Consider the following 27815-nt stretch of genomic DNA (forward strand, 5'->3'; position numbering starts at 1 on the left):
AGGGGATCGAGGCTGTTTCCTCGGTGAGTCAGCGGTGGAAAGTACCTTGTATGTACTGAGGTAGCCCACGGGCACGTTCTTCACCGTTTACGCAGGGACAGCTGCACTCTCCCCTGTCCACCAAGGACACTCTCTCTTTGCCACTAAAAAAATATTCTCTTGAAGTGAGCACTGCGTTCGTGCTCTGTAGGTCTTGAACCGATGACCACACATTTAGAGACTTAAGCCTGCACACATCTATTATCTATGGTTCTATTGGTCAGAAGTCCGAAATGGGTAAACTGTAAATTTACTGGGGTAAACTCACAAGTCAGCGGGGCTGTTCTCCTTTCTGAAACTTCTGGAAAGAATCTGTTTTCTGGCCCTTTCTGGCTTCTAGAGGCTGCCCAGATTCCTTGGCTGCTGGCTTTTCCCTATCTTTAAAGCCAGCAGTAGCGGGGGGAGTTCCTCAAACATTGCATCACTCTGAACCCTTCTGTCTCTTTCTTCCACATTTAAGGACACTCATGATTCCATTGGGTCGGCCTGGATAATCAAGGCTGCTTTTCCTGTTTTAAGGACAGCTGATTGGCATCCTAAGTTCTATTTGCTGCCTTCATTCTCCCTTTGCCATGTGGTGCCTAACAAATTCACAGGTTCTGTGGGTTAGGATAGAAACATCTCCGTGGGAGGCATTATTCTGCCTACCCCAAACGTATGTAAGGTGAAGTGCGTAAATCTCATATATAGCTCGAATTTTTACATATGTGAATATTTATTCTTAAAAACACGACCTAGATCAAGATATAGAACATTTTCAGCTCCTCAAATGGCTCTTTCATACCCTTTCCAGATGGTGCCTCCCAAGGATAACCGTTATGCTGCCCTCTGTCACATGAATTAGTTTTGCTCATTCCTGAGTGCCCTATATAAATGGAATCCAACAGCATATGACACGCTGTGAAATAACCTGGTCCCTCTTTGGAACTGTATGGCATGGAGTTTTTTCATCATCTGAGTGCCAGTCTGTCTTTCTGAGGGAACCCAAGAACTATGTTGGATGTGGTAGGGGAGGGAGGCTGATGGCTCACTGCCCTGGGATAACATGAGAGAGAGTGCGTGTGTGTGTGTGTGTGTGTGTGTGTTTGTGGTCTTAGTGAGTTGATACAGAATGCTGAAGTGACCAGCAGACCAGCACAGGCTTCAGGTCTGCACACAGAGGCCACCAGGTGGGAGGGTTTTGCTACGGAGACAAAAGCCAGGACTGTGGATTTGTCAAAAGACCTGTGAAGTCTGTTCCATCTCAGCAGACGCCAGTCCGCGGGGTCGGTCCAGGCCACATACTTCATGGCAGAGGCCAGCCAGCGTGGATGCGAGGGGCTTTTTCTCCTCCAGGCTGCAAGGTGACCCAAGGTGAGAGGAAATCAGAAACACCTTAAAAACCAGACTAGACTCAGCTGCTGTTAGTTGGTAATTGAAAATTTTTCAGACTTCGAAGCATAAAGCTTTTGCAAGAAAGATCAGAGAAGCTGCCTTCTTTTTTTTTTTTAACATCTGAGAAGTGGTGGGTTAATTATCTACCTCGCTCCCCCTCACACTTCCTGACATTGTTCATACAACCGGAAATGCCCTTCTTCCCTTCGCTACCTGTTAGAGGTAACTACTGCTTCAAAGCCCAGGCCAAACACGGTCTCTATGGTGACGCTTTCTCCAGTGCCCCCTGTCAGAATTAATCAGAAGTTGTCTCTTCTGTAAAATTCTCTACAGTGCCTTTGGTTAGAATTAATAGAGCTTTCCTCCTGTAGTATCTCCCAGATGCTTCTATTATATCACTTTTGTGATGTGTCCTGAAACAGAGCACGTGTCCCCCTTAGCGGATTTCAGTCACCTGGAGAAAGCCGCTGTGTCTTCGTGGTCTCCGTTCTCCCAACTGCACCCCTCAGGGCACGGTCTAACGGACGTGGGCAATGCAGGTCTGAAAGGATAAACCAGGCAGTCGGTGAAGGTGTGGAGAATTTAGGAAGCTCACATACATGGAAGGTCTTGTTGAGAGTAAGCTGCAATGGATCTGTGGAAGATTGTGACACCTGAAACATCAAAGTAAGAAGTACAAAGTAAGAAGAATAATGAAGAATCATTATTAAGGTCTTGGTTTTTATTTCAATTCATTTTACTACAAGTTTGAGAAAATTTTGTTATAAAAAGGGGCTTTGGAAAGACGGTATCTTTGAAAAGGTACTGCCAGATGACAAAAGACATGAACAGATACTTCTACAAAGAAGACATACAGATGGCCAACAGATACATGAAAAGATGCTCAATATCACTCGTCACCAGGGGAACGCAAATCACACTACAATGAGTGTTACCTCACACCAGTCAGAACAGCTAAAGTCAACAACACAAGAAACAAGTGTTGGTGAGGATGTGAGTAAAAAGGGACCCTTGTGTACTGTTGGTGGGAATGAAAACTTTTGGAAAATACTATGAAGGTTCTTCAAAAAATTAAAAATAGAATTATTATATGATCCAGTAATTCCAGTACTGGGTATTTACCTAACAAAATTGAAAACACTAATTCAAAAAGCTATATGCACCCCTATGTTATTGCAGCATTGTTTACAATAGCCAAATAATGGAAGCGGCCCAAATGTCCACTGATAGAGGAATGGATGAAGCCGGAATGGAATATTACTGAGCCATAAAAAGAATGAAATTTGGCCATTTGCAACAACATGGATGGATCTAGAGAGTATCATCCTCGGCGAAATAAATCAGAGAAAGACAAATACCATATTACTTTACTGATATGTGAAATTAAAAAAAAACCCAAATGAACAAAGGGAAAAAAAGAGACAAATTTTAAAAAGAGACTCTTAACTCTAGAGAACAAACGGATGGTTACCACTGGGGCGATGGGTGGGGGAGTGGGTGAAATAGGTGACCAGGAGTAAAGAATGCACTATCACGATGAGCACTGAGTAGCGTACGGGAGTGTGGAAAGACTATATTGGACACTGAAAGTAATATGACACTATATTGGACATAATTTTAAAATTAATTAATTTTTTGAAAAGATACTGCCAGACAAGTCTCATTAATCCACTACTGATCACAACATCTCTTTTGACAAACGTTGAGGTGTTCTTCTCTCCCTTTAGCATGGCAAGTTGTAACTCCTTAGGAACGGGGAGCACGCACAGCTAATAATTGCCAGCCCTTCTTCAAGTGCGACCCACAGAGATTTTTCTGTTGCCGGCATCCCCGTTTCACTCTGTGGCACCTTCCGCTCACACTGCTGGCGGTGAGTGAGGCTGTGCTTCCCCTGCAGCTCAGGCTGGGTGACAGTCCAGGACTCGAGTCTGGCCATGGGGTGTCCTGGGACAGTGCGTGGTTATGGTGGTGTGGCGGGCAGAGGACCCAGGGCACCTGTAATTTCCCTGGGGAGCTGGATCTGCGGCGTGGCCCCTCAGGGACGACACCCGTGCTAAGAGCGTGGCGGTCATTTCTGTCCCCATGTGTATTAAGCCTCCTTCAGGCCAGGCTCTCCGTTCTGTGAGTACTGAGGGAAATAGCCACCAGTAACTTTCAGGCTCCACCTTCTAGGTAAAATAAGCCCCTGTAATAATGACAGTGATAATATAACTCTTTATAGAATATTTTATATGCCAAACCTCACATGGGCTTTGCACAGATTAACAGTCAGTCCTCATGACAACAATATGAGGTTGGAATATATTATACCTATTTAACAGGTAAGGAAACTGAGGCACAGAGAACTTATGTATGCCCAAGGTGACACTGCTAGTAAATGATAGAGGCAAAACTCAGCTCCTGGCGATCTAACACAATGGACTTAATTTTTGATATTTTGGAATCACAGAGTCCTTTGAAAATCTGTTTTTTTTGCCAGAATAGTGATAATCTCTCTGTCACACAAACACACACGAGCACACCCACACACACTTTTATATGTGATGTCAGGAGGTTCGCAGAATCCTTGTACCTGTCCCTAGCGGCCCCATGGAGCTCAGGATAACTACCCCCGCCTGCCTTGTACAGATGATCTCCACCCGATGACATCAGTGGGGAGCAACAAAGCACAGACATGAGCAAAGCAGGCCGGGGCAGCTGGGAGCTGGAATGAAGGATACCTAGGGAGGGCAAAAGAGGGAACACAAGGCCAGGTGGGGAACCAGAGGGACAAAGAAATGGCCCTCTATCGGCTCTGGAGCCTGGTCTGTCTTCTGGCCCTTAGGAGGGTCAGGTGGCTTTCTTGGGCTTCTCTTCCCCGTTCTTACCTTAGTCATTCCTACAGCAGAGGTTTCTCAACCACTGACTGGTTGTAGCAGATGGGAGTGGGGGACTCAGGGACCTGCTTCTTTAACCGGAGTTGGTAAATGACCACTTTCTTCTCCATCTGCGGGACCAGAGAGCCTACAACATCCCCCCACTCCCACCCCACCCTCTTGCTCTGCTTCCACATTTTCAGAGGAACCTCTGCCCTTATCCTCAGGTCTTCTTGTCTATTGTCATGCTAACTACCCCTCCCTCCTCTAAGGTGTGGGGTGTGGCGGGGCAGGGTGGAGGGGGGGCATCAGATGCTTTCTCCCGTGCAGATTTTCGAGCTGACAAAGCAGAAAGACAACCCTCCTCTCCACAGGTTGATGGGGAGAGTAGATGAGTGTTCTGGTAGGAAAAGAACAGAACACGGTGTGTTTCAGCAACCTCACTTAGGGGGTCGGGGAAATCCTCCTAGAAGAAAGGCGGGGTTTAAGTGGAGACTCTGGTCAATTGGACTAGTAATATCTTGTGTTTCAGATGAAGTTATGTCTCTTTTATAGATCTATTGTTTATTTCCTCTTTTTTGGAAATGCTTATTCAAGTTTCTTGCCTGGTTTTGTATTGGGTTGTATGATGTTTTCTTAATGGGACTCTTAGGAATTATATATATATATTCCACATATAAGCTCTTTGCCTGTGGTATTTTTTGTAAATTGGAGTTCTTGATTTCTTCACTGGAAAATTTTTTTTAAGATTTTGTTGATTTATTTGACAGAGAGAGAGAACGAGAGAGCATAAGTAGGAGTGGCAGAGGGAGAGAGAGAAGCAGACACCCTGCTGAGCAGGGAGCCCAACGCCGGGCTCCATCCCAGGAACCTGGGATCATGATCTGAGCCAAAGACAGATGGTTCACCGACTGGGCCACCCAGGAGCCCCTCAGTGAAAAGTTTTTTTATAGAATTGTAACACGTATACAGAAAAAATACACAAATCCTAAGTGTACAGCTTAGTAAAATCACAAAAAGTGAACACTTTATTACTGAGCTTGTAGATCAAGAAACAGTATTTCCAGAAGTCTCCTCGCCCTGTCATTATCCTTCCATCGTGGGCAACCATTATCCTGACTTCTAACACCAAATAATTCATTTTGCTAGGTAATCTTAATTTCAGTGTAAATCTATTGATCTTTTCTTATGGTTAGTGCTTTTTGTGTCCCAGTATTGCTCTCCTGAGGTAAGAATATATTCCCCTCTGTTACCTTCTGGAGCTCGTTGTTTTCTTTTCACCTTTGTGAAACTCACATTTCATATCTATCATCCACTTGGAGTTATTCTGCATATTGTGTGATTTGCATATATATTGCCAATTGTCCCAGCATTAGTTATTAAAAATACTATTCCTTCTCCAATGACCTGCAGTGACATCTTTATAATAAGTCAATGTCCTTAAATATGTGTGTCTGTTTCTGGACTCTCTACTCTGTTCCATTAGTCAGTTTGTCCATTTTTACGCCAGTCCCTCACCTGTTTACTGTAGTTCTGTAATGAATCTTCTTATCCGGTAAAGCACATCCTCCCACCCCGTTTTTCTTCAGGATGGATGGCTTTGAATTTCCTAATGATCATTTTGTCAAGTTCCATATGAAAATAATGAGCTTTTGATTAGAATTGCACTGAGTCTGTAGACCAATAAGGGATCATTCAGATTTTTACAAGATTGAATCACCCAATACAGGAACAGGATCTATTTTCCCATTTATGTAGATCTTTCATTTCTTTCAGTAATATTTCACAGTTTACTTCATAGAGGACATCCAGATATTTTGTTAGATTTATATTAGGTTCTTATTCCTAGGCATATTTGATGTTATCATTAAAAGCATTTTTGCAAAAATTTCCCTTTCTAACTTTGATTTTTATATATTGACTCTGTATTCAACATCCTATTAAAATCCCTTATTAATTTTTAGTAGTTGATCTGCTAATTAAAAAATTATATACCCAATCTTATTTTTGTTTCTTTTTTTCCAGCTGTCATAATGTTTCTCATTCCCTTCCTTATTGTACCATCTAGACTTTTCAAAATAATACTGAATAGAAGTGGCATTCACAGGCATTCTCAATATGAAAGGAAATCTTACAACACTTTACCTTTACATATGATATTTACTTGGGTGCCCGACACTCAGTTGGTTAGGCAACTATCTCAGTTTTGGCTGAGGTCATGCTCTCAGGGTAGTGAGATTGACTCCTCTATAGGGCTACACACTCAGCCCAGGGTTGGCTTCTCCCTCTTCCTCTCCTCTCCCTGCTCGTGCTGTCTCTATTTCTCTCTAGAATAAATAAATAAATAAGGAACGCCTAGGTGGCTCAGTCAGTTAAGTATCTGTTTTTGGCTCAGGTCATGATCACAGGATCCTGGGATCGAGTCCCTCATCAGGGTCCCTGCTCAGTAGGGAGCCTGCTTCTCCCTCTGCCTGCTGCCTCCCTGCTTGTGCTCTCTCTCTCTCTCTCTGACAAATAAATAAATAAAATCTTTAAAAACAAATAAGTATAATATTTACTGTAGCTATTTTTTGGTAGCTATCACTTTTCAAATTCAGTAAGCTCCCTTCTAGTCCTCTATTCCTCAGTGTCCTAAGTGGACACTGATTTTAGCAGAGGCTTTTTCTATTAATGTGGAAAATTATATTGATTCTATTTTTAAGATTTATTTATTTATTTTATTTTTTAATTTATTTGAGAGAAAGAGAGAGTGTGGGGGGCAGGGACTGAGGGAGAGGAAGAGAGAAATCTACACAGATTTTGTTAAGCATGAGCCTTATGTGGATTTTGATCTCATGACCCTGAGATCACAACCTGAGCGGAAACCAAGAGTTGACATCCTTACCAACTACGCCACCCAGGTGCCTGATTCTATTTTTATGGCTTAGAATTTTATGCAGAAATTCTCAATCTTAATTTTTATTATCTCTTTGCACTTAGTACACTAAGATATTATGCTATTTCAATATGTAAAGCCCCTTGTTCCTATTCTCTATTTTTTCTGCTGGTTATCATGTCTTACTTTCTTGTGTGCCTTATTTGTGCCTTATTATCTTATTTCTTTATTATGAGCTATATATTATATTTACAATATTTTGAATAGAAATAACTGGAGAACTCACATGGTGATATCTCCCTCCAGAGAGGATTTCTGTTTATTTCTACCAGGTAGCTGGTAGCACTGATAGCCCGGGCTGCCTGAGGCTACTAGCACGCCAGAGAACTAATCCACTTGTAGAGACTGATGTGATTAGAAGTTGAGCTGCACATCCTGCAAGGGCCTATCTACCTTCATTGTTAGGGTGTATTTTGGGTTTCCTAATACGAAGGAAACCCTGTTTCGTGGGCCCTGGTCCCTAATCCCAGCCTTGGAGCTTCCGGAAACTATCAAGAGCTTCCTTCAGCTCCTCAGTTGACTTCCTGAGTTAGCAAATTCTCCCAAGAAAAGTAGATCCAAATTTTGAACACGTCTCCTTGGGCCTCTGTTTCTCTCTCACATCCTAATCCAGGTTTAACTTGTTAACTTCAAAGTTTTCAGAAATAATTTTTTATGTTTTGTCTAGCTTTATAGTTTTCAGTAGAAATATTACTGTGAATTCCTTAGCTTGCAATTACTCAACGTGAAAGTTCTTGATTGATTTTTCTTTTTTTTTCCATTCAGTTTTTCTTTATTTCTTTTTTTCCAATTTATTAATTCTATTTCTATTTCTTTTTTATTTTATTTTATTTTTCAATTTATTTATTTTCAGAAAAACAGTATTCATTATTTTTTCACCACACCCAGTGCTCCATGCAATCCGTGCCCTCTATAATACCCACCACCTGGTACCCCAACCTCCCACCCCCCCCGCCACTTCAAACCCCTCAGATTGTTTTTCAGAGTCCATAGTCTCTCGTGGTTCACCTCCCCTTCCAATTTACCCCAACTCCCTTCTCCTAACACCCCTTGTCCTCCATGCTATTTGTTATGCTCCACAAATAAGTGAAACCATATGATAATTGACTCTCTCTGCTTGACTTATTTCACTCAGCATAATCTCTTCCAGTCCCGTCCATGTTGCTACAAAAGTTGGGTATTCATCCTTTCTAATGGAGGCCTAATACTCCATAGTGTATATGGACCACATCTTCCTTATCCATTCGTCCGTTGGAGGGCATCTTGGTTCTTTCCATAGTTTGGCGACTGTGGCCATTGCTGCTATAAACATTGGGGTACAGATGGCCCTTCTTTTCACGACATCTGTATCCTTGGGGTAAATACCCAGGAGTGCAATTGCAGGGTCATAGGGAAGCTCTATTTTTAATTTCTTGAGGAATCTCCACACTGTTCTCCAAAGAGGCTGCACCAACTTGCATTCCCACCAACAGTGGAAGAGGGTTCCCCTTTCTCCACATCCTCTCCAACACATGTTGTTTCCTGTTTTGTTAATTTTGGCCATTCTAACTGGTGTAAGGTGATATCTCAATGTGGTTTTAATTTGAATCTCCCTGAGGGCTAATGATGATGAACATTTTTTCATGTGTCTGATAGCCATTTGTATGTCTTGATTGGAGAAGTGTCTGTTCATATCTTCTGCCCATTTTTTGATATGTTTGCCTGTTTCGTGTGTGTTGAGTTTGAGGAGTTCATTATAGATCCTGGATATCAACCTTTTGTCTGTACTGTCATTTGCAAATATCTTCTCCCATTCTGTGGGTTGCCTCTTTGGTTTTTTGACTGTTTCCTTTGCTGTGCAGAAGCTTTTGATTTTGATGAAGTCCCAAAAGTTTATTTTCGCTTTTGTTTCCTTTGCCTTTGGAGACATATCTTGAAAGAAGTTGCTGTGGCTGATATCAAAGAGATTACTGCCTATGTTCTCCTCTAGGATTCTGATGGATTCCTGTCTCACGTTGAGGTCTTTTATCCATTTTGAGTTTATCTTTGTGTACGGTGTAAGAGAATGGTCGAGTTTCATTCTTCTACATATAGCTGTCCAGTTTTCCCAGCACCATTATTGAAGAGACTTTTTTCCACTGTATATTTTTTCCTGTTTTGTCGAAGATTAATTGACCATAGAGTTGAGGGTCCATATCTGGGCTCTCTACTCTGTTCCACTGGTCTATGTGTCTGTTTTTATGCCAGTACCATGCTGTCTTGGTGATCACAGCTTTGTAGTAAAGCTTGAAATCAGGTAACGTGATGCCCCCAGCTTTATTTTTGTTTTTCAACATTTCCTTAGCGACTCGGGGTCTTTTCTGATTCCATACAAATTTTAGGATTATTTGCTCCAGCTCTTTGAAGAATGCCGGTGGAATTTTGATTGGAATGGCATTAAAAGTATAGATGGCTCTAGGCAATATAGACATTTTAACAATGTTTATTCTTCCGATCCAAGAGCATGGAATGGTCTTCCATCTATTTGTGTCTTCTTCAATTTCTTTCATGAGTGTTCTGTAGTTCCTCGAGTACAGATCCTTTACCTCTTTGGTTAGGTTTATTCCCAGGTTTGATTGATTTTTCAATTGTTAAAACAACCTTGCATTCCTGGAATAAACCTGATTTAGAAGTGACTTACCTTTTTTTAAAAAAACATATTGCTGGATGGGATCCAGCTTAATATTCTGTTTAGGATTGTTGATTCTATGTTCATGAGTGGATTGACCTGTAATTTTGCTTTCTTGTGCAGTTCTTAGGCTAACTTCATAAAATAACCTGGTATCTTTTGACATGTATTTTGATTTTTTAAAATATTCTTTTGATATTCTCTAGAAGAATTTATGTAAGACGTACTATTTCTACCTAAACCTTTGCTAGAATTTGTTGGTGAAGACATCTGGACCTATCATTTTCTTTGTGGGAAAATTTAAATGAAAGATTTTTTACATTAAAATTTTTAAAATAAAAAAGCAACATTTAAAAAATAATTTTCAGGTTTTTGTATTTTTCCTCTTATCAGTGTTGACTGCTATGTTGTATATCTCTGGGAATTTGTTCATGACATCTAAATTTTAAAGGTTATTGGCAAAAAGTTGTTCAGAATAACATCTTTTAACAATTACCATATGATCTCTCTGATACGAGGAATTTGGGAGGCAAGGTGGGGGGTTGTGGGGAGTCGGGAAGGATAAAATGGAACAAAATGGGATCGGGAGGGAGACAAACCATAAGAGACTCTTAATCTCACTAAAAAAAACTGAGGGTTGCTGGAGAGTAGAGGGGTAGGGATAGGATGGCTGGGTTACGGACATTGGGGAGGGTATGTGCTATGGTGCTGTGAATTGTGTAAGCCTGATGATTCACAGACCTGTACCTGTGGGGCACATAATACATTATGTATTAATAATAATTAAAAAAGAATAACATCTTTTAATTTTTTTATGTTTGTAGCATATACAGTGATGGCTTTTTCATTCCTGATAGTGGTTATTTTTGCTTTCCTTTTTGCCAGATCAATCTTATTAGAGTTCTATTGGTTCTATCAGTCTTTTCAAAGAACCAATATCTGGCTTTAATTATCCTTTCAGTTGTATGTTTGTTTTTTATATCAATGCTTTCTGTACTTACCTCTATTATTTCCTTCCATCTACTTTAATTTGTTTTTCTTTCCCTTCCTTGTAAATTGAATTTAAGCTTTTCTTCTTTTCTGAGATGAAGGTTAAGGTTATAAATTTCTCTAGAAGAAATGCTTGGCCTACATTCCATGAGTTTTGATGTGTACTATTTTTTAAGTCATTTTGTTAAAATTTTCTAATTTTCATTCTGTTGCCTTCACTGACCCATGAGATTTTCCAGAAGTACATTGCTGAATTTCCAAATGTATGGAGATTTTCTAGTTATAGTTTTGTTGCTTATCTCTAATGTTTATTGAATTCAGAGTTATATTAATTCCAGTCCTTTAAAGTTTGTCAAAAAGGCTCTTTAGCTCTGTATATGGTAAAATTTTTGTAGATGTTCAACAAAGGCTTGAAATGAATTTTTATTATGTAATTTTTGCATTCATTGTCTTAAACATGTCTGTTATGTCAAGTTTGTTGATTTGTTTTTCATCTTATATATCCTTACTAGGATTTTTTGGCCTGTTTTATAAATTCCGAGAAAGGAGGATTAAAATCTCCCACTATGAATGTAAATTTGCCCGTTTCTGCTTCAATTCTGTCCACTTTTGATTTTTGCCTTTTGAGTTTATATCAGTAAATGCACACAAATTTATTTTTATATTTTATTGGTGAATTGAGTCATTTGTTACTACGAAATGAACCTCCTTATCTCTCTTTGTCTACTTTGTTTGATATAATACAACTATACCCATTTTCTTTTGGTTAGTATTGGCATGTGATATCATTTGCATCCTTTTATGTTCAACTTTCCTGTATCTTACATTTTCAGTGCATCTCTTCAAACAGCATAAAGTTGGGTGTTGTTTCTTGATCCAGTCTGACAAACTTTTAGCATTTCTGAATTACCAAGTTGAACAATATTTGTTTGTTAAATGGAACATTTGGTCGATTTATATTTAGGAATAATTTACATGTTGGTTTTAAATCTGTCATCCTACTCTGTCTTTTTTATTGTCCAACCAATACGGTGTCTTTCTTTTTTTCTTTCCTTACATCTTTTCTTTTGGATTGGTTACTTTTGGTTTTCCTATTTAGGCTTTCCTATTTTAGTCTGAACACACATATTCTTGCTATTTGTCCGTGGCTCCCCGGAAAACAGTATGAACTCTTGGCTTATCGTATTAGCGTGTTAATTAGCTACTTTAACTGTTCTCCAAGACAATGCAAAGATCTCATAACACTTGCACTCCGCTTATATCCCTCCTCATTTAAATGACATTTTTGCTTATATTTCTGTTTGGGTTTTTCACCCCCACAATACGCTATTAATATTGTTTTATATAGCCAACGTTTACTTAGAACTATGCATATGTTTGTCATTTTTGTTTTTCTTTTTTCATTCTTGCATCTCCATCTTTCCCTTTGGGAAACCTTCCTTCAGCTTGAAAAACATCTTCATTTAGGGCAGGACACATGTCGGCCTATTCTCTGTTTTAGTTTGTCTGAAAATTCTGTTTCACATTCATTCTTGGAGTCAGTGGGGAAGAAATGACATTTATCTTGATTTAAAAAATGGATAAATTCCTAACATGTGCTTTTTAAAACCCTGTGAGGAGAAATAATGACAGGAAGGCTAGGAACCAAGAAAATCCTTGGCTACACATGTATTTCCCTTATGCTACTTTGAATTTGTCACCTCATTGGCTATACTGTCTGCAATCCCACTAGTGACTTCTATTTGGTTTACCAGATCTCTCTCTCTCACAGCAGAAAAACCCACGTGGTGTGAAGAGGCCAAGGCGTGAATGCCTGCTTAGTCTAGTTAAAGACTGTTTTCTTTCTAACACCCTAGGGGACCCAGCCCTACTCAAAACGTAATATTGTTCAGGGAAGAAGGAGAAAGACCAGTTCTTTGGTAGAATTTCTCCCAAAAATCAGGTTAGAAAAGGCCACAGAATAGAGAGTTCCAGAGAGCCTGGGCAGTGGGGCAGGTCATTGCACTCAGACCAAGGAGGACAGGGCATTGGTTCTGTTCAAACTTGAGGTGTGAGTCCCCCAGAAGGCAGCTTTAGAGCCTCCTGAACACCCAGATTGCTTACCTCTACCAATCCAGGTCTCCAGAGAACTTGGCCTGCCCTCCCACATGGGCAGGACCTCCAGAGCACTGATGCCACCCTCACAGGCATTATCAGATTTCTCTTAGAAGGGCAGTTGGAGCTGTGGAGAGCAGGCCAGGCCCTGAGAACAGAGTGACACAGTTTCACACTCAAAGCAAGCTGATATAGTTTATCTTGAACATATCCTTTGCCAAAACCAGCTCCTATTCAAACACTGTGCCCATTATCTGAAAACCAGGCCACTGGGAGGTAGGTCCAAAGAAGGTGATGGTTGTATTGTTTTTTTTCCCCTTTGGCTCTTGGGACAACTGGACGTGGCAGATCATGTGGCACTTTAGAGAAAGAAAAGGAGGGGAAAGCAGAGCGGATCATGCACAGCAAACCCCCGTGAAATACAGGGCTATCAAAGTTAGCAGTTTGGACTCTGGGCCATTGTAACATCTCTGACTAACAGAGGGTCCACAGGATGAGGAAATTAACCAGTCCCACTTCCCCAGCGGCTATGCTGGGAGCACGTGGCCCCGGGACAGGGGAGCAGGGTCTGGGTACCAGGAGAGAACTCTGACCAGGCTGCCTGCAGACCCCCCTTGTGTTGCAAGCCCCACTGGGGGAGAAAGGCAGACTAGTCAGCCCTAAGGAGGAGGACTCCTCCCCACACCGACCATTCCACTTCTGGCACCTTCAAAGCACCCCGCAGCCTAGAATAAGAAGAGAACACAGCTGTTAGAACAGGGACTTCTCATGGGCCCTGACCTAAGCCATCAGTTGAAAAACATGGGAAAATAAAAAGATCAGCTTACACCCTGATTTGAGCGGGGGAAAGTGGAAAAAAAAAAAAAAGCATTGTACTAATTTCCTTAGATGTTTAAGAACACAGAAAATAGTCATTACATCCCTGTGGTAATCAATAAAATCCTTCCATTCTGTTGGACTCAAAAACCAAATCTTTAATGGTGTGATTGTAAGTATTAGCAGGTATACAAGGAGATTTGGGGGGAGTCAGTGAACCCACCAACCTGGGCCACCTCCATGAGGACACCCGGTCCTCCAGTGTGGGCTGGAACTGAGGACTGAGACTTCTGGTTCTTATTCCATGTTAAGGTCTCTGATCCTCCTTCCCTGCCCATGACCAAAGTTTCAGTGCATTCCAGACCTTCTCATTCCTAAGACCCAGACTCCCTCAGCCACCCTAAAGTTCTCCCTGCTCAGACCACAGTGGGTCAGCATGGCCTGGTCCCACACTCCCTGGCTGGTGTTCAGAGGTCAAGGTGCAGTGGAGAAGGCCTCTCAACAATGCCTTCTCCCCAGGAACCCAGCGCTGCTGCCACTTGACTCTCTCAGAGATAGTATTTTGTCTCTGAGTATAATAGCATGTGTTAATATGCTCAAAAACACAGGTTTTTCATTTTCCCCATTCTAGCTTTAAAAAAAAATTAAAATCTAAAAAACTGGGGGGCGAGGGTGGCTCAGTGGGTTAAGCCTCTGCCTTCAGCTTGGGTCATGATCCCAGGGTCTTGGGATCGAGCCCCACATCAGGCTCTCTGCTCCGCTGAGAGCCTGCTTCTCTCTCTCCCCCTGTCTGCTGCTCTCCCTACTTGTGCTCTCTGTCAAATAAATAAATAAAATATTTTTAAAAAATCTAAAAAACAATTTATAGAAGTATAACATACACACAAAAAGTATACAAGTTGTAAGTGGACAGCCCATTAAGTTATCACAAAATGAATGTAACCATCATCCAGCCCAAGAAATACAACATGATGCCAGAGCTAAATCCACAGCTAAACACAGTTTTGGACATTTTGCCATGGGCCAGGAAGAATTGAGTGTCAAGCTCTTGTGCTATGTACTCTCTTACTCTTCTTCTGATATGTTCTGAAAGGATTTAAAATTCTTGTACAGTATTGTCTTTGGCTGTGATCCAACTTCTTCTCTCACACCCAGACGGAAGGCTTTTAGAAGGCAGGATTCCGGTTATCTGTTAGGTATTCGGGAGGTATAGTTTGAGTGACCGAATGAACCCAGCCCCGGGCATGCAGGTGTTCCAGGCCCACGTCCAAGGCTCTTAGGGCTCATCTGTCCTTTATAGATGTCACAGGAGGCAGGACAGTGGACCAGGTTCCCTACTGAAACACTAGAGCATTATTCTCTCTACCCTACAGAGATAGTACGGGGATGTAGGAAGTAGTAACCCAGCTCATTGATTCATGCAACAAACATGGATTAAACATTCACGTTGATCCAGGAAAGACACATAAGGCGGATGGTGTCCCCAACCTCAGGAAGAAAGTTCAGGAACCCAACATGTCAGGAAATAGCAAGAAAACCCTCCTAGAATTTGGACTACTGCTTCACTCTGCCCCAGTCAGTCTCTTCCCCAGGAGGAGGGGGCTGGGGTTGCTGACCCAGTGGTAGATAGAATGGGCCCTTCACCAGCTGGCTTTGCTCTTCTGCAGGCCCCGCTATCCCGGTGGGCGTGGACGTGCAGGTGGAGAGCCTGGACAGCATCTCGGAGGTGGACATGGTACGCAGCGCCCTCGGCTGGCGGGGCAGCCTCAGGGCGGCTTTTGAGGTTAAGGTTCTGAGAGCGCCTGTGGCTGGGGCAGCTGGGGAGGGGGGCAGGCAGGCTGTGCCTGGGTGGGCAGAGCCAGGGCTGCAGAGGATAGACTTGGGGACTGGAAGTTGGATCAGGTGCTATGAAACTAGAACAGGGGTTGTCAATGATATGGGTCAAAGTAACTCAGGAAGTTGGTTAAATGCAGATTTCTGCGCCCCACCGGAGACTTCCTGAATCAGTCTCCGGGAGTGAAGCCCAGCCCCTTACATCTTGGACACAGCTCTCACGTGATGGGACCAGTCAGATGAACCTCACTTGGAGGAGCCCGGGAGGGGACATTCTCAGACGGAAACTCCGCCTTTGGCTGCTCCCCAGTGCCCGCCTTGAACATGCCTCCCCTGCGCAGTCCTTGCCAGGGTCCGCAAAGATCAGGCAGTCAGGGAAGGCTTTTGAAGAAGCCTTGCTTCAGTTGAGACGCGAAGGACAGATTAAGAAGGAGACAGTGTGGAGCGGGCCAGAGGGAGAGCAGGGAAAGGGCCCAGAAGCAGAAGAAACAGGAGTTCTAGAAGCACAAACTAAAACATCGGAGCACAAAGTGAGGAAGGGGTGGGGGCAGAGGGTTGGGCGGGCAGGCGGGGGTGCTCCCGCCCACCAGTAACCCTGCGGACAGCCAGGCGGGGTAGAGGTGCGCTGGTAAAGCAGAAGTGGGCCCTAGGCTCTGAGACCAGCACCACCAGCAGGCATCCTCACGCCCCCGCTCCAGAAGAAGGTGTTTGGGGGCACTTCCTTACTTACTCACACTTGCACCTTGTCTACTGGCTGTGACAAGGGGCCGGCCTCTTGGTTCAAGACCTCATCAATGCAGGCGAGGAGATACCATTTAACAGAATGAGCTTTCAGGCTGAAATTACAGCAGATACGCAGCTGCCCAAGCCTTCATCCATTCATTTACCCCCCCCCTCCATTTTTCCATCCTGCCTATATTTATTGAGCACCTACTGTGTGCCTTGTCAGGCATCCAGTTAGGACCTGGGGACTCAATGGCACACAGGACACAATTCTGCCTTCAAAGATTCTTCGAGACCCACACACAAAACTCTCTTATACGGGACACAGGGCTGTGAGGGCTTCTCCCAGTGCCCACTCACGTGACACTGAAAGCTTAGCCAATAGGAAAGGAGCCCCGTGTGCGCAAGTCTGGGTGAGAGAGAGCAGGACAATCTCTGTGGTCTCCATGGCAGGTTCACAGCTGCAGGTTTCACTCGCAGCCCCTGAGGGGGCGCTGTTCTCTGACCTGGGTTCCCACCCCACCTCCCACCTGCACAACGATGAGCCCTTCTCTTGCCCACCCTAGCGGCACCACAGAGGCAGGTAGCCACGTCCCGCGGCTGAGCCTCTGGTGTGCATTGCTTTGGTTGATGACGGATGGGTTGTAAGAAAGGCAGCTTGCTAAATACATCTGTCTGGTGTCACCTCCGGCTCCGCAGGACTTCACCATGACCCTGTACCTGCGGCATTACTGGAAGGACGAGAGGCTGGCCTTTCCCAGCACCAGCAACAAGAGCATGACCTTCGATGGCCGGCTGGTAAAGAAGATCTGGGTCCCTGACGTCTTCTTTGTTCACTCCAAACGGTCGTTCATCCACGACACCACCACCGACAACATCATGCTGCGGGTGTTTCCAGATGGGCACGTGCTGTACAGCATGAGGTAATGGTCTCTGGGCTCTTGGTCCGGTGCCATGCTCATACGTATGGTCAGCCTGGTTGGCTGTGAAGAGTTGGTCACTGTGGTCCCCAGGCTCTTGGTCCGGTGCCATGCTCATTGAAGAGTAGGTCACCATGGTTGGGCCTGTGTCTCTACGCTATGAGCCTCCTGATGTCGGTTAGAACTCTCTGAGGATGAAGCGGTCACCCTAGTAGCCAACAACTTCCCTGTCACTGGGGCGCTTAAGCTCGGGTTAGGAGACTAGGTAGGCCTGAGTGAGTTGAGGGAGCCAATGACCTTCTAGGCACCTTCCAGCCATGACAGCCCATGATTCTACTTTATTGGTAATAAAGATTTAAAAAGGTGACAAGAGCAGCTCTTGACTGAGTGCAGTTGCAGCCGGCTTCCGGGCTAACACGAGATGATGCAGGCTTATCCTACATCTTCTTGGCCTACTGGTAGGGTTCACCAGAACCTGATGCTAATAGCCTTGGGGTGTTGGTTGGGGGTTGATAACCTCCCAGGCAACACTGGGGGAGGCAGCCCAGGGTCTGAGGGCCATGCGTAGAGAAGGTACAGGTGTGTGCTCCTGACAGCCAACACCCTCAGTGGCTGGGGGACGCAGTAAAGCGCTGATAACACATCCCGCGGAAGACGGGACTCTAAAACTTAGGGTCTTGCCATGCAGAGACTGGGGTTTCCAAGCTTCTGAAGCAGCTGTGAGAAGGCAGCCGCTCTTGGTTGTGTCGGTGTTCTTCTTGCTCCGGGCAGGCATATGAGCCAAGAACTCACTGCACGAGCCAACATGCTTGTTTGGGTTGCCTAGGATTACGGTCACTGCCATGTGCAACATGGACTTCAGCCACTTTCCCCTGGACTCCCAGACCTGCTCTTTGGAGCTGGAAAGCTGTAAGTACCAGTGTTCCCGAAGACAAATCTCCGCCTCGTTTCCGCTCCAGTCTTTGTGCCATTTTTGTAACCGTGAGACTGAGTACTGCCTGCCAATGTTAAGGCCTGTTTACTCCAAGTATAGGATTTCCCTGTGGCTTCAGCCACCTCCAAAGCAAAGGAGTCGAATTAACTTATTTTCCTCTCCCCAAAGATGCATATACAGATGAAGACCTAATGCTGTATTGGAAGAATGGGGATGAATCCCTGAAAACCGATGAGAAGATCTCCCTGTCCCAGTTTCTGATTCAGAAATTTCACACCACTTCCAGACTGGCCTTCTACAGCAGCACTGGTAGCTAACGTTTGCCACGGTCTGATCCAAATGTGGAAGAAAATACCTTAGAACCCTCCAGCCTAGGGGCGCCTGGGTGGCTCAGTCGTTAAGCATCTACCTTCGGCTCAGGCCACGATCCTGGGGTCCCCGCATTGGGTTCCCTGCTCAGCGAGGAGTCTGCTTCTCCCTCTCCCACTCCTCCTGCTTGTGTTCCCTCTCTTGCTGTGTCTCTCTCTGTCAAATAAATAAATAAAATCTTTAAAAAAAAACAAGAACCCTCCAGCCTTGAACTGTCCCATGCCAGTGAAAATGAATGTGTATTCCTAAGTAATGCGTAATTCTGCAAAACATAAGCAACATTGTTAAGCAGAAATTTTGAAAGTTGCTCTCCTCTGAAATTCCATGACCAGAGGCAGCCACTCCTCACAATTCAGCACACATCCTTGTGAACACTTTGATTTTAAGGATGTAATTGTACAGAAGGGGGGTCCTGTTTTACCTGGTACTCTGTAGTCTGATTTGTTTGACTTAATGACAAGGATGATATCTTTCTGAGGAAATGTATCTCTTACCTATTTTTAGATCTATCAACTTATTTATTTATTTACTTGCTTACTTAACTTTAGTCGGGGAAGAGGCAGAGGGAGAGGGAGAAAGAGAATCCCAAGCAGACTCCCCACTGAGCAGGAGCCCAATGTGGGGTTCCATGTCACGACCCTGAGATCGTGACTTGAGCTGAAATCAAGAGTCGGACGCTTCACCGACTGAGCCACCCAGGCGACCCTATAGATTTATTTTTAGTGTTTATTGTAACTCATCTTGGACCCTGGGCCGTGTTTGAAGTTTTGAGAAGATGCCCTTGTCAGTTCTCTAGTCCCACCGTTGTTTCCAAGGGCCGTCATAATAAACACGAGGTGGGGGCTTAAAGCAATAGGAACATATTTGCCCACAGTTCTGGAGGCCAGAAAGCTGCAGACCATGCTCCCTGCTTAGGCTGTAGGAAGGAATCCTTCCTTGTCTCTCACTAGGTTCTGGTGGTGCTGCCTTGCTCTAATGCCTGCCTCTGTTGTCACGTGGCATTCTCCCTGTGTCCCTCTCTGTGTCTTCACATGCTGCCGTTCCTGTGTATCTGTGTCATGGAATTTCCCTCTTCTGTAAGGCTACCAGTCAGTCATTGGATTATGGCCCACCCTAACCCAATATGTCCTCATCGCATCTTGGCTCCATGTGAAAAGACCTTATTTCTGAATAAGGTCACATTCACAGAAAGGGGGAGTTAGGACTTCAACACATCTCTCTAAGGGACACAGTTTACCCCGTGACAACCCTGCAGTAGCTTCAGGACTCTAAGGGACTTCTCACTTCATTCTGCCTTGTCCGCATGCCGAGAAGCCCAGGCCCTTCCATGCAGAGCTTTTTTGCCCCTGCATGGCTGCCGTCTATCTCCCCGTTCCCCTGCCCCACGCACACCCCTGTGCCCCCAACATCAAACACTGAAAAAGACCGAGTCTCAGTCAAGGTGGTGTGAGTGTCCGAACCACGCAAGCCGGCTTCACTTTATGCCCACGGGGCTCGTCCTCGTCCCTCTCTTCCCTTCTCCGCTGGTGCCTGTTGTCACCCAATCTTCTTTTCTCATCTCTTCTTGGCAAGTTCAAACCTACTCTCTTTCTAAAACCATTCTTAAGAACGTCTTCTATAACTTATTACTATGTGTCACTGTTTTGAGCGCTTTATGTGAATTAATAATTTCTACCCAACAAACCTATGATGTAGTTATTATTATGCCTGATTTATAGGTGAGAAAACTGAGACTCAGAAGGATTAAGTTGCTTATTGAAGTCACACAGCTAGCAGGTGGCCAGACAATCTGCCTTAATCACTCCGTGCTCTCCTCTTAGATGTTTTCTGTATTGAAAGAGAAGCTGGTTTGTTTGTTTATATTGTCCCCACTCCTTTATGGAGTCCATATTAAAATGCATCTTCCTCTCCCATTATTTACTATGTACCAACAAGGAGCTTTATCATCCCCCCCCCGCCCCGCCCCAACCACCAGGAGCTGCGATCTCACGCCAGAGTGCTCTGTTTGGACAGAGTGTACATTTTTAAAGCTCTTGGTTCCCTCTTACTGTTTCCAAGGCAACTCTCCCCGGTTTTCTTAGAAGGAAAGGATAGTGGAATAGTCCTTACCAGAATGAAGGCAACTCTCAGCCTTTCCAGAGAGACCCTGTACAAACCTAAGGAACAATACGATGTGCTTCATGGGTGCCAATTTAAGTAAGGAAAATAATGCTGAGATGACAGGTCAAAGGGATGAATGAATGATTAGGAGTTTCTGTCATATCTGCAGATCACGGTCTCTTTTCCCACTCCACTAAAAGCCCCTACCTCATTCAAACCACCGAGGGACCTACAGAGTAACCGTGTGTCAAGCTTGTCTGGACTCTGCCTGTCGTACCGGCCTTTCACTACGGATCCAACCCTCCCCTCACCTGACTCAGTAGTAACCTTCCATGCCAGCCAGGTAGACTTTGTTCCCTCAGCAGCGTTTTTCTGGGGGGCAGCCCGAGTCATTATCCCAGGCTGCGCTGAGCTGGAGAGGGGTGGGTGTGTGCACACCCCTGTAGTCTAATTTTGACATTTGTACTGTCCTTGACACCATCTTTGGTCCCAGTGGTTGGTATCGATCCCGTGGCTCGTTGGACGCCTTACCGTTTTAGTCCTTGTTGACAACCATCCATCTGGTGATGCAATGGAGACAGGCTGAGCGGACCCAACGTATGACAAAGGGGACAGTCCTACAGCAGCTCCACCGGCTCCTGCCCCAGTGGTATTGGCCTCAACAAAATGGAACCAGTCCCGCTTCTTAGCTTCCTGAGTAGTGAGTCCTCAGGAAATACAGTTGTGGGTGGAAAATAACAAATACCAAACAAGCAGCTAACCCTAGCTCTCTCTCTACCTTCCCCCAAAATGTTAGGGGAAGAGAAGAGAGGTTAGGTAATGTTGAATAAAACAGAACACGTAGTGGCAAGATCCTTGTTAATAGGAGAGAGGGCTTAGATATTAGAGAGGAGATGTAGTAGGGTAAGTCAATGGATCATTAACTTTCTCCTGAAGATCAGAGCAATGGTGGGGGGGGGGCTCTCCTAAGGAACAGTTTGTTCTTGCCTCTCGAACTAAACCTCACTGGCTGCTTCTTGTGTCCCCCAGGCTGGTACAACCGTCTGTACATTAACTTCACGTTGCGACGCCACATTTTCTTCTTCTTGCTCCAAACTTATTTTCCTGCTACACTGATGGTCATGCTGTCCTGGGTGTCCTTCTGGATCGACCGCAGAGCTGTGCCCGCCAGAGTTTCTCTGGGTAAAAGCATGTGCTGGGGTGTGGGAGGGTGGTTTCTTTCTTTAGCTGGTCACTATAAAGAGAAAAGGTAAAATCATCATTCAGAGTTCTTAACTGATGGGCTGCCAGAGCCAGAAGGAGCAAACGTTCCTCCTGCCTGCCGCCTTCACCATTTGCACGCTGCTCTCCGTTTCCTAGACTACTTCATGAAAACCACAGGGAGCTAAAACTATGTCAGCTTTGCTCCAGTGACTTCAGAACAATCAAGCCTGTTTGGGGGATGGACTTCCCCCCCAGCAGTTTCAGGGCCCAGTACTTCGATAAATAAGATAATTCTGCAAATGCCAAAACCTTATTTTGTAAATACAAAAATTGTGTTTGTTGGCCTTGGTTGGGTAGACTGAGAGTCTGAAGGTAGGGCGGGGTTAGGGGATTTTGGGGAGGGAGAGGGCTGTACTCCCTGGAGTTGTGGTTTTAGTCCTGGCAGACCCAAAATTCCAGAGGGAACGGTAACAGCTTGTCATTGTCAACTTGGAGGAAATCAGCCTGGGCTCTGAGGAATGTGAGGGTTTAACTGAGCAAGCGCAATGAAGCAGCTAGCAAGACAGGACTCCAGGAATTCCCACAGTCTTCAGAGACTGAATAAATATGGCTCAGAGAGGGAATGAGGCCATTCCCTGTGGTGTGGGCAGTTTCCTTCAGGGGTGACCTTCAGTCACTGTTTCGCATTCCACATCTGAGGAGGTCCTTTGCCAAGCACTGCCCATCGGATCAGCCACACCACCAACACCCAGGCCCCGGAGGGGGCTGACCGGCAAAGGAGACCAGCAGCCCGGAGCAGGCCAGGAGGGGAGCCGCCTGCCCCCAGTGGAGCAGATCTGCAGCCTGGGTGTTTCCACGCCCCGGGGGATTTCTTGCTGGGTTTTAGACAGGGAGGATGTAAAATGGTGACTGCGTGACGCGTGGTGGGGGACAATGTGTGCCCTCGTCAGCAGCTGACCTAACGCAGCCTGTTGCAGGTATCACCACCGTGCTGACCATGTCCACCATCATCACGGGCGTGAACGCCTCCATGCCCCGCGTCTCCTACATCAAGGCGGTGGACATCTACCTGTGGGTCAGCTTCGTGTTCGTGTTCCTGTCGGTGCTGGAGTACGCAGCCGTCAACTACCTGACCACCGTGCAGGAGCGCAAGGAGCGCAAGCTGCGGGAGAAGGCGAGACAAGCTCCGTCCACCTCCTGCGGGGGCCCAGGCTGGTTCCACGAGAGTGGCGGGGGCGGAGGGCGACGTGTAGAGCAGGGCGTGTTTGTGCAATATGGGGGAGGATCTCTGTTAGACTAGGTTCTAGCTTCTACCGCTAAGGATCCCACAAGGCAAAAAGTCTTCAGACCAAGACGAGAGATAGGAAGACTTGGGTTCTCAGGTCTAACTCTGCCGCTTCCGCTGGGCCTCTGTTTACTCATCTGTAAAAAAGGTAGAGAGGGGGGCACTTGGGTGGCTCAGTGGGGGGCGCCTGGGTGGCTCAGTGGGTTGAAGCCTTCAGCTCAGGTCATGATCCCAGGGTTCTGGGATCGAGCCCCCATCGGGCTTTCTGCTCGGCAAGGAGCCTGCTTCCTCCTCTCTCTCTCTGCCTGCTTCTCTGCCTACTTGTGATCTCTCTCTGTCAAATAAATAAATAAAATCTTAAAAAAAATTAAAATAAAAAGGTAGAGAGGAACCCTCAGCTCACCTTCCTCCCAGGGTTGTTGTAAGGGTCACAGGAGGTAATGTATGCAAAAGTTGTCCTGGAACTGTGGGACTCTGGACAGACATAAGGTATCACTATTACTGTTGGACATGCTTAGGGAAGGTAACTGCAGATCCTATTACCAGACAAAGAGAGAGTTCTAGAATTAAGAACCCCTGTATTTATCTGTACTCTGACCCAGTGAAAACTCAGGCACATACAACTTTAGCCTTTAGAATCTTTGGAAATACTATATGCTACCTATACCATACTGCACTATCCTATATTAACCTATGGTAGTTATGGGAAAGAATACAAATGGGGAATTTGGGCAGTGTGTGTGGGCCTTTGATACAGGGAGGGAAAGTCCATTCCATTCATATTCAGACTCTTCTTATTCACAGTAAAAAATAAAATGCCAACTTGTTACCAAATCATTGGTCACCATTGCGCTAATCAAAATGGGTGGTTAGCTAGAAGTTATAAAAATCGGGACATGAAAATCCCACATTTATGCACATCTAGGTGGCTGGTAGCTCCTTAACATAAGGGAGCTTTAAATTTTCAGAAAAGAGGATGTGTTGTTACCTTTCCAAAAACAGTTTTTCAATGCCCACATTATACCTAAATATATTATAGGAAACCTATATATATTTCTAAATATTCTACATATATTCTAAATATTTCTACATTGTCTCCAAATAGGCTAGACTGTTTAAGAATTTGTTTTCTAAATTGTATTCGAACGTTTTTCACTTTAGCATTTGAGTATTCATTCAAATTTTCAATAATCTGCACATTGGTCATTGTCAAGCACTTTTGGATTATATTTAAACACAAATTTTGATTTATAAGCCTGTCTAGAGCTGTTAGAAAAATAGCAAGCCTTCACCTGACAAGTATGGGCCCATGAATTGTAAGCCGGTGCCAGCTGGAAGCCCACTCTTTGCTGACTCAGATTGTGAGGGGAAGGGAAACCATTTCCTTCCTCCCAACTCATAATTTCTTAGAAACATTTTTTTAAAGATTTTATTTATTTATTTGACAGACAGAGATCACAAGTAGGCAGAGCGGCAGGCAGAAAGAGAGAGAGTGGGGGGAAGCAGGCTCTCTGCAGAGCAGAGAGCCCGATGTGGGGCTCGATCCCAGGACCCTGGGATCATGACCTGAGCTGAAGGCAGAGGCTTTAACCCACTGAGCCACCCAGGTGCCCTTTAGAAACATTTTCATACTTGCAGAAGCAGGCATGTCCATAGACTCTGCACTTATACTCAACACTTGTTACCGTTTTGCCATTTTTTCTGTGAGCTCTTTTTCCATATAAATGTATTTTTGTCCGTGCAGTTGAACCATTTAGAAATGCATTGCCGGCACCGGGAACTTTAATGCTTGAATGTAACTCTTTAGAATAAGGACACTCTCCTCCCTAGTCATCTTTTGATTCATGCACAAAGACGTGGAGACCCACAACTGGAATTAGAATGTATGGGTTTCTTATTTTTTTTTAAATTTTTTTTTTTAATTATTTATTTATTTGAGAGACAGAAAGAGAGAATGAGCAGGGGGAGGAGCCGAGGGAGAGGAAGAGGAAGAATCTCAAGCAGACTCTGAGCTGGGTGTGGACCCTGCTGCGGGGCTCGATCCAGCAACCCTGAGATCATGACCTGAGCCGAAATCAAATTAGAGGCTCAACTGACTGATCCATCCAGGTGCCCCAGAAGGCATGGGTTTAAATTCCTGACTCTGACACCAGCTGTGTAATCTCAGGAGAATTGTATAACCTCACTGGGTCTTAGTGAGGCCGATGTGGCCCCCCAATGTGGCCATTTTAAAGAACTCCCTGGGTGATTCACTGGACTGAGTGATCTCTGGAGATCCTTCTAGTTCTGCCTTTCTATGGTTCTGAGTAGCCAAGGGGCTTCACTCTGGGCCCAGGCCACTGCCTCAGCCCCTCCACAAGGCCTAACCATGACTGACACCTTCATTGTGTTTCCTGCCTGCAGTTCCCGTGCATGTCTGGAATGCTCCCCTCAAGAACCATGATGCTGGACGGAAGCTACAGTGAGTCTGAGGCCAACAGCCTTGCCGGGTACCCGAGAAGCCATATTCTGACAGAAGAAGAAAGACAAGACAAAATAGTGGTCCACGTGGCTTTGAGCAATGAATCCAACTCCTCCAGGAAGAAGGGGTTTCTGAAGGGCCACGTGGGTCTTCGCATCTTCCAGAACACACATGCCATTGACAAATACTCCAGGCTGATATTTCCTGCCTCTTACATATTTTTCAACTTAGTTTATTGGTCAGTGTTTTCCTAGGGGCCCCAAGGACCTGCCTGGAAAAGGACATCGATATCTATGGGGCTTGGCCAGCCATCTGCACATGAACCCGCTGACCATGCTCCCCTCAGCAGACAGAGCCGTAGCTCCTGGGCCACCATGGCAGCGCCCCCTTCCTGAGGGGCCCTCCAGCTGCCCTTCTCCTGACCTTGTGGGTTTGCTCCTCATTAATGCTGTGTTCTCTGTCCTAATTCATACCTCTCTGGGACTTCTGTTCTTGTGTGTTAACAGGTTCATAAGAGCCCCCACCCCTATAAAATGACTCAAATGCCTCCTAGATATTCTTAGACCCTAATGAAGCCTACAATTCAGTTGTGAAGGGATGAGGAAAAATAAAGGGCAAACTTAGAGGTTTTCTGAATAGGAGATGAGAAATAGGATTCAAAAGAGGAAATTTTTAAAAACTGTAAACACATACCACTTGATTAAGTGCCTACCTAGGAAGGAAAACATGCTCAGATCCCAGATAGGAAACGAGACCTGGCAACTCTTGTGATTTTGCAATCCATTCAACCATTCATTAAATATTAAGTACCCACCCTTTGCCAGGTCCTGTGGAAATGAACAAATAGAAGTCTCTTTTCTTAGAGAAATTCTCTAAGCCTGCACTCATTCTGTGTATGGCAGAGGGTGCTTCCACCCTTCTCCCTCCCTCAACCCCCACTGATCCCACAGATCCATTCTATTTGCTGGTGCTTTTACTCCCTAGGTCTGTTTAGAAAAGCACCTCCAGTCTCTTAGGAGATCTTCCTGAAGCCAGTTTAATCCTTCTTTCCTGAAATCTCCACATAAGACAACTCCAGTGCTGGGTAGAGGGCCAGGGACTTGAGAATTGGTGATAACAGAACTTCGTCTTGGGGAGGAAGGAGCCTGGGTCTGCTGTTGCAATGTGTTCTGTATGCCATCCTACCTCTCTTTCTGAGCTTCTCCCCTAGCAGACAGATGTCCTTAATGGTCCCTGTGTCTGAGCCCTGCCCCCCACCCCCGGAACTCTCTAACCAGAAATGCTCCACATCCTCAAATGGTTTCTCCCTTCCACAAGGTAGTGACTTTCCTCTAATGTAGCTAAGCTCAGATTAGGAAAGCAATCTGATTAATTGAATCTACTGTAAGTCGTGAATGTCCATTTCTCTTAACCCTAATTTAGGTGTTTGCTAGTTAACTCAAGTGAACCCCCAACTGGTAGTATTTATGGAAAGATAAAGAACATGATTTTGAGAAAGGGGCCTTTAGTTTGCATTATAGCACTTGGAATCAGAGGGTCCAGCTCAGAGGTCTAGCTTAATAAAAGAAGTTGTTCTGCTCTTTCCCTCTACCTATTGCCCCTTCCACCTTCCTGCCCAGGGTCTGGGTGTCTGGTTCTTCGGTCACGAGTGTACAAGTGGTGCAGCAAAAGAGAGGATAACCCTGCCTTAGGTCAGGTGAGCTCTGGCCCATGCAGTCTGCTCCACAGCTCCTGCCTCCCAGGGGGCAGGGATTTTTTAGTTCCTGAGGATTAGAGCACAGGTGGGTACCAGAGCCTCCTGAAGTTTCAAGACAGGGGCCCGTAGATGCCTGATCCTCTCCCGGCTCACCACAACTGCCACCCAGTTGCCCTATGCATCCCAGCTTTTCCCCTCTTTGCTCTCAGCACACACCTACACACCTCTGTTGCCATACCTTGTGCGATCCTGGTCCCAGACACCTCCTTGCTTCACCACTCCATCGCCCATGTGGAGGGCCAGACTCCCCTCTCTGGCTACCAGCCCTGATCTGAACTGTGGCCTGCAGCCCACCAGCCCAGAGCTGGTGTGATCGGGGCAGGAATTTGAGGAAATCAACTCTCAGGAGGACGGGCTCTAGGCAACAGCGTGGCCTAAGTTATCTTGGCAGTGGCCAGTTTGGGAAGTTCCCAAGACCACTCTCAGGTTTTAATAATTAACTGGGAGGACTCTCAGAACTCAGAGAAGCCATTAAACTCAG

At 45.1% G+C, this 27815-nt stretch overlaps 1 protein-coding gene and 1 long non-coding RNA gene across 4 annotated transcripts in view; one reads left to right on the forward strand and one right to left on the reverse strand.

The window, feature by feature from the left end:
- GABRR2 (gamma-aminobutyric acid type A receptor subunit rho2) overlaps positions 1–27085 on the forward strand; it is a 46649-nt gene extending 19564 nt beyond the window's left edge. The window contains exons 3-9 of the mRNA XM_044245784.1: positions 15418–15485; positions 17006–17229; positions 18053–18135; positions 18329–18469; positions 21659–21811; positions 22810–23006; positions 25521–27085. Of these exons, the coding sequence (XP_044101719.1) occupies positions 15418–15485; positions 17006–17229; positions 18053–18135; positions 18329–18469; positions 21659–21811; positions 22810–23006; positions 25521–25832 (1178 nt within the window). The 3' untranslated portion in view covers positions 25833–27085. The remainder of the gene's footprint in view (positions 1–15417; positions 15486–17005; positions 17230–18052; positions 18136–18328; positions 18470–21658; positions 21812–22809; positions 23007–25520) is intronic.
- On the reverse strand, positions 1030–27734 carry LOC122904694. 3 transcript variants are annotated; one of them, XR_006384242.1, is made up of 5 exons: positions 27513–27734; positions 21161–21863; positions 12944–13659; positions 1868–2066; positions 1030–1375 (listed from the first exon to the last, which is right to left on the reverse strand). It is a non-coding gene; the product is annotated as an uncharacterized LOC122904694 (long non-coding RNA). The 3 variants fall into 3 exon arrangements; XR_006384243.1 differs by lacking the exons at positions 1030–1375; positions 1868–2066 and having other exon boundaries at positions 13640–13659; positions 20941–21863; XR_006384245.1 differs by lacking the exons at positions 1030–1375; positions 1868–2066; positions 12944–13659 and adding an exon at positions 18663–18685.
- Between the last annotated feature and the right edge of the window lie 81 nt (positions 27735–27815).

This window comes from Neovison vison, chromosome 1, assembly GCF_020171115.1.
Source record: "Neovison vison isolate M4711 chromosome 1, ASM_NN_V1, whole genome shotgun sequence".
Taxonomy (NCBI): Eukaryota; Metazoa; Chordata; class Mammalia; order Carnivora; family Mustelidae; genus Neogale; species Neogale vison.